Genomic DNA, 6,867 nt, shown 5'->3' on the forward strand with positions numbered 1-6,867 from the left:
GTCATCTCTCCAGCCCATTATGCCACATTTTTAACTATAAAAGAGGTGGCTAGCCCAGAACCTCCTGCTCCTAGTAAGTCAAAACCTCATTTGTTGAAGTTCATCACTTGGAATTGTCTTTAGTCTTGCTTTAATAGCTTAAGTGTTAAGGACATTTAAGAACAACTTTTACTACAAGAAAAACATTTTTAGGAAGGCTCTAAATCATTAGAGAACTAACAAGACTAACTTCCAAGATAGGTTTCAAAATATGATTAAAGATCTAAGGAAAATTTGTTGTTGTTGTGTTTTTTTTTTCTGGAAATTTAATCAATAATAAATTAGCTTTCTAATATCCCAATACTTCTTTTAAGATATTTTCTTCCCCAACAGTCTTACAGTGCAACGCAGGCTAATCTCAGATGCAGCCATCCATTTCTCAAGTGCTGTGAACTATTGCAAGCACATGCCACCATGCTGAGCACATTTGACTTTAAAATACCTGTTAGGAGCCAGGCATGTTAGGTGCACACCTTTAATTCTAGCACTCAGTAGTCAGAGGCAAGTGGATCTCTGTGAGTTTAAAGCCAGCCTGGTTTACAAAGTGAGTCCAGGATGGCCAGGGCTATACAGAGAAACCCTGATAGGATCCTGCTTTAAAGGCTAACTTGTCTTTTTTTTGTCAAAGGACTGCATATAGGTGTCTGTATGTTTTAATTATTTTATGAATTTTAACTGTAATAGAAAACTTTGTTCCTTTCCTTCCATCTTGTTTCTAGCCAGAAACTTCTGCTGTATGTATAAAGCAGGTATTCCTCCTCTTGCTGTACCTATTGAAATTCTAGCTCTTATCTCCAGCGAAGAACCTCACAATTTACAGCCAGAATTTGTATCTTTAAATTAAACTGTGTTCTCTTTGCTGTTAAGTACCTAGTTTGGTTTATTTTTGTTGTTTTCCTTTTTGGTGTTTCCAAAACAGGGTTCTCTTTGTGGCTCTGGGTGTATGGGCACTGATACAGACCAGGGAGGCTGACCTACTGAGTGCTAGGAATGAGCTACTATGCATAGCTCAGTACCAAATTTTTTTGTTGTTATTCATTCCATTTCCCAGTATCAGCACCCCCAGTTCCTCTCCCTCTCCTCAAAGAGATGGGAGAGCTCCCTCCCACCCAGTACCACCTCACCATGGCACATCAAAGAAGTTCAAGACCAGGCACACCATCCCACACAAGGCCAGACAAGATGGCCCACTCAGGGGAAGAGGATCCACAGGCAGGCAACAGGTTTGGAGACAGTCCCTGCTCCAGTTGTTGGGGGACCGTAATTAAGACCAAGCCTCACGTCTGCTACACGAGTAGTCTAGATCCAGCCCATGCTCACTCTCTGGTTGGTGGTTCAATCTCTGGGAGCCCAGATTAATCCATTCTGTTGGTCTCCCTGAGGAGGGCCCATCCTCCTTGGGTCCCACAAAACTTCCCCCAATTCTTCCACAAGACTCCCTGAGCTCCTAGTTCTTAAAGGAACATAAAAGCATAATTTGCCTTTGTGCTTTTTCTCTGTTGTTTTCCAAATGCCTAATTTGTTATTTATTTACTGATTACTGATTAGCATAGGGCATGTGCACCTGTACATACACAGGTAAGTTATATAAGCCCATATTGGAATACAGACTTTTTTTTCTAAATGGCAGGATGCAAAATAAATCTAGGCAGAGAGCAATGTTCTGAAAGGCTGTGTCCCAAGTCATGTATTTAATTAACCTGGGGTAAACTTTCCCTTCTTTCCATCATTCACTTTGAAAGCTGATGGCCCAACTGTTCAGTGCTGGTTGCCTGATCCCTTGTCTCACACCTGTATAGCCAGGAGCCTAGAAAGGGAATCTAAAGCTTACTATTCAGCCAGTATAAAATGTTGTATCTTTCAGTAAGCTGGCTAGTTATCTAGCCAATGAAGAGATGATTAAATTGGCTCCCTTCATCTCTAGCTAAGCATCAACTAAAAATATCTTACAAGTCTTGAAAAAAATTGTCAGAAAAATGATAACAATAATTATGACAGTAGGCGTTTGAATTGAATTCAAATAATCCAACCATGGTTATAATAGACATTTATTTAAAGTGTGGCATAGGTAGAACAAATAATTCTTAAATTGTGATTTGGGTTGAAATAACTTTGTAAAAGTATGGTGAGACCAGGCACACCCACAGATCTTAACTAAAAGATCACTTCTTTGCCCACTCTTCTCTCTCCTTTCTTTCCCGAATAACCTCTTTTAGATAGGGTTCAAGGTAGAATTTGTCCTAAAGAAGGAAGAAGAAAACAGGTTTTAGATCACCAATGAAGTTCATTGCAATGAATTAGTCTTTGCTTATAACCTAAGAAAATATAATCTGAACCTCTAGGAAATATGTGCTTTTTAAATATAAAACCTCTGAAAGATCATGCAGTGAGCAGGTCAGGAGAAGGTGTACAATGCCTATAAGCTTGCCTGACTTTTGAGGACAGATGTCCATGCACAGAGCTACAAAAATCACTCAATAGACTTCACATAACTAAAACTCTTCATAGAGCAGGAACCAAAGTAGAGGGAAAGCAATATGGCTGATAAGGCAGAAAAATCTGAATTCTAGCCCAGGCTTTCCATACTAAAGACTAGCTTAGTGATGTCAGAAGTCACTTCACCTCCAAGTCTCACCTTGTTGTTATTTAAAATAGAGCCAACAGCTTTCTACTAACCTCACCTGGTTGCTGAAATGCTACTTATGTAGCATGATGTGGAGAACACTAAAACACTGAACAAACAAGCATGTTTCTCCTGTTTCTGATACTGCATCTTGAGTGACTAACACTGCTAGACACATCAAACCTGTTCTACCTCCTCATATTTTGTCCACTGATCCTTAGGCAAGATCTGATGCCTCATAGTCAGGTCCAGGGCTCTCTTAATTCGAAACATCCTGTCATTATAAAGGTCCTCAGGAAGCCTTCTTATGGCTTCTTTTACATCTTCAGTTTCATGTAGTGTATCATCTCGCATTAACCCTGCAATAGGAACAGAAGAACCAGATTAAAGAACAATCCAAAAAAAGTGATTTTTGTTTGTTTTGCACTTTTCAGACAGCCTCATTTTGTAGCCATTGCTAGCATTGAACTCATAGAGAATCATTTGTTTCTTCCCAATCAGCCTTAGACTCATTTGCCTCGAAACAACCATCTTCTTGCCTCTGCCTCCCCAATAATAAAATTACATAACTCACCATATCTGGTAGGAGCTTTTCATGTATGTGTGTGTGTGTGTGTGTGTGTGTGTGTGTGTGTGTGTGTGTATGTGTACATGTACACACGTATCTCCAGTACATGTGGAGGCCAAAGGGTAAACCTGAGGTATCAGTCCTTGAGTTTTCACCTTGTTTGAGATCGTCCCTGTGCTGCTACTATATAAGCTAACCACCCAGTGTCTAGCGATTCCTGTCTCTGCTCCCACCTTCCCAGAGTAGCACACTGCTTGCGCTGTGTCAACTTTTATGTGGGTTCTGAACTCAGATCATCAGACCTGTGGAGTCACTGAGCTATCTCCTCCACATAGAACTTTTCTCTTCTAATGAACAAAGAAAGATAGAAACCAAATGTGTTTTAGGCCCAAGTTACTGCTTGAAGAAATATATAGGCTTTTTAAAAGCACTATGAATCAGTTCAGAAAGCATGTAAAATGTGTACCTTGACCTTGAAACCATGTGGACCCCATCTCTTCTTCTAATCTGAGATCATTATATGATATAACTGGGACTGACCAGGGAGGTGGGTAGGCAGGTGAAGGTACTATTTACAGTCCAAAGTCTGATCCCTGGACACCATGAAGGAAGGAGAACTAGCTTCCAGAAGTCTTCCTCTAACCTCCACAAGCACACCTTGGTATATGTGCAACTGATAAATTTTTTAAAGGCATAAAGAACTCAAATTTATACCAAGAAACCCTAAGATCTGCTGATGCTTCCATTCGGCTTCTAGACCACAATGTGAAGTTCACTGCTAAGTAGACAACACTAAGTTCAAACACCACATAAAGATCAAAAATTCAAAAACAGTTTATTTTTAAATCTGATACACACAAAAACAAATGATCTCTTTTGAACTATAGGAATTCTTTAAAAGTACTGAATTCAGGGAGAACAAGAGAAGGAGGACCACAGAATGGATACTCACCCAGTTTATTGAATCCTGCAGCATTATAATACCACTTTCGAAAACCATCCAGCCACTTGCTTGATGCTGAAACTATAATTACCACAATGTTAGTTGCTACAATATACTTACAAAGCAATAGACCAATTGGTAAAGAACCAGTTATCTTATAAACCTAAGAATCCCCTTGTATACAATGTAGATAATCATTTCACTCATGACACTGTGGGAACAAATGGTAAACTCAAAACTAAAGGTGCCTAATAGCCACAGGTATACTTCCTGCCACTTTGGGTTCTCAGAGTCCAACACCCTTCTCCTGCTACCATAAGAACTGAAGGACCAGAGACAGGAAAGGATCTGAAGCACTTCTGTCTTTTGTAGCTGCGGAAATAACTTTTTCTTTTCCAAGGAGGTGGAGCTATAAGATTTCAGGTTAAGTGGCAGGCCTCTAGTCTCCAAAACTTTTAGTTTACATTGTCTTATTTGGCTATCATCCTTAAAATTATAATTTTACATAAAATATAATTTATAATTATTTCTAGAAAAACTTTCATACTATCAGCTAATTTAAATACCAATATATTAGTAAAAGAAGCCTATTTTCCTTTTCTCAAACAGCAAACTGTTCGTCAAGGGAATAATAGTATTTGAACATGGATAAGAAGAAACATTCAATGTTAAATTTAAATCTCTTAATGTAACAAAGCATGCCTGTAATCTCAGCATGCAGGAAGTTGAGACTGTGAATACCAAGCCTTGTGTAAACAAACAAACAAACAAACAAACAAACAGAGATACAAAAACTAAAATAGGGGCTGGGAATATGGTTCAGCCTTAGAGTTCGTGCCTAGCATGCAAAAAACTCTATTCAAAAACAAACTTAAACCATTTGGGGAAGAAGACTGAGCCTGAGAGAGGTAAAGGAGAAGAGGCAAGGAAGCAGGAGAGTGCCTGATGTTGACCAGACGTGGTACAAGAAAGAAGATAGAGCAAGCTTAACCTTTCTTTTTAAAATGTGAGGGGTAGGGGAGGGAACATGTGACTGCCAGAGGACGTTGTCATCCTTTTCATTTTTGAGATGGCATCTCTCACTGGCTTGGAAGTGCCAAGTACATTAGGCTAAAAGGCCAGTGAACCCCAAGATCACTTGTTTCCTTGTCTCCAGCTCTAGGATTAAAAGCATGGATTAGGGCTACTGAGACGTGTCTCATATAATGGAACTCAGTTTATTTAAAAAGAAAAAGCTCAACAAACAAAATGGGTTCTGAGAACCGAAATCAGGCCAGTATTTACATTGCAAGGCAAACTTTTTACCAACTGAGCTATATTCTCAGTCCCTAAGCGTTAAGGCTACTTTCTTACCATAGAAGGAAAAAGAGGCTCCCTTCTTATTATCTCCTTCTAATTTCCTAATCCTCAGTACAGATTACTACATGGCTTCCTCCAACCTTTAAATTAGAAGTCATGCATAAAATTGTTTCTAAGAGAAATTTAAATTGTCAAGGGCTAATGCTCAGTTGGTATATTGCTTGCCTAACATACACCACAAAGCCCTGGGCTCCAACTCCAGCACTACATAAAACATGCATAGTGATTCATTCCTGCAATTCCAGCATTTTTAGGGTGGAGGAAAAAAGAATCAGAGGTTCAAGGTCATTCTTCAATACACAGCTAACTTGGGCTACCCTGGCTCAAAAAATAAAAATATTAAAAAAAAGCATAAGAACTAAATTGTTAACACAGCAGTGATTATAATATCGATTAATATTTACTTAACAAATGTGTCAGGCACTACTCTGTTTGCCACATTATAGATCAAAAGCCTGTTGCAGAAAAGGAAGCTGGCTTACGTAAGTATTAAACTCAACAAAACAGAATACTTTTCCTAAAATTGTGTCAAATGGGTAAAATTAATGCCTTCAGAATTTCCAGGGACTGTGAGAAGGTTATCAGTATTGTTTTTAAAGACTATTCCAACGTATACCATCAGTGGGCAAAGATTAAGCTTTAAAAAAAAATAGGAGGGGAGAGGGTGAGTAATATTTGATGTGAAAACATTCTGGCACTCTATCTCAAATTTGTTCTAGTGCCTACATTAAACAAAAGTCCTTACAGCCCTGCAGCCCCAGCTCACCGTCCAGATATGCCAAGGTTAACCTGAAACCTCACTATAACCCTATCTTACTTCCTTTTAATTCTTCTGACAAGTCTTAGGAGCGTCATGCGGGCTCGGGCGCTGTTTGCTCCGATCACTGTCACTGAAGTGGCCTGCGCCTGACTCCAAATGCTCCCCACTACTCGCTGTGGCTGTCGTCTGCTGACCTCCTCACCTCCCTAAGCTGTCCCAAGGCGGAGGGGAAGGAGGCCGAACCCGGTCAGCCCCGCTGGGCTCCTTCCGGCAGAGGTCCCTGTTCTAACCCTCAGGCAGGCCCGACCTGGCTCAGCGAAACCTGTCCTTTGAGCTGCTGGGTCGCCACGTCTCTTATCACAAACTAGCTATTTAGCTAACGCAAAAGGAGAACAAGTTCGTGAGAAAATACAACCGCTCCACGATACCCACAAAGGAGGAGTAATTACTCACCAGCAGATCGGCCCGCCATTTTGACCTGAGAGTGAAGCGCTGCCTTCTGGGTAAGTCCTAGAGGACACGCCGGGCTCCTACGCAGGCGTCCTGGATACTTTAGGAAGGGGAAGGGAGGGGCA

At 40.3% G+C, this 6,867-nt stretch overlaps 1 protein-coding gene across 1 annotated transcript; it reads right to left on the reverse strand.

The window, feature by feature from the left end:
* Positions 1 to 2,028: 2,028 nt before the first annotated feature.
* Uqcrb (ubiquinol-cytochrome c reductase binding protein) lies at positions 2,029 to 6,803 on the reverse strand. Its single transcript, NM_026219.2, has 4 exons — positions 6,746 to 6,803; positions 4,183 to 4,254; positions 2,855 to 3,021; positions 2,029 to 2,279 (listed from the first exon to the last, which is right to left on the reverse strand). The coding sequence occupies exons 1-4, from the start codon at positions 6,762 to 6,764 to the stop codon at positions 2,202 to 2,204; spliced, it is 336 nt and encodes a 111-aa protein (NP_080495.1). The 5' UTR covers positions 6,765 to 6,803; the 3' UTR covers positions 2,029 to 2,201.
* Between the last annotated feature and the right edge of the window lie 64 nt (positions 6,804 to 6,867).

This window comes from Mus musculus, chromosome 13 (assembly GCF_000001635.26).
Source record: "Mus musculus strain C57BL/6J chromosome 13, GRCm38.p6 C57BL/6J".
Classification (NCBI taxonomy): domain Eukaryota; kingdom Metazoa; phylum Chordata; class Mammalia; order Rodentia; family Muridae; genus Mus; species Mus musculus.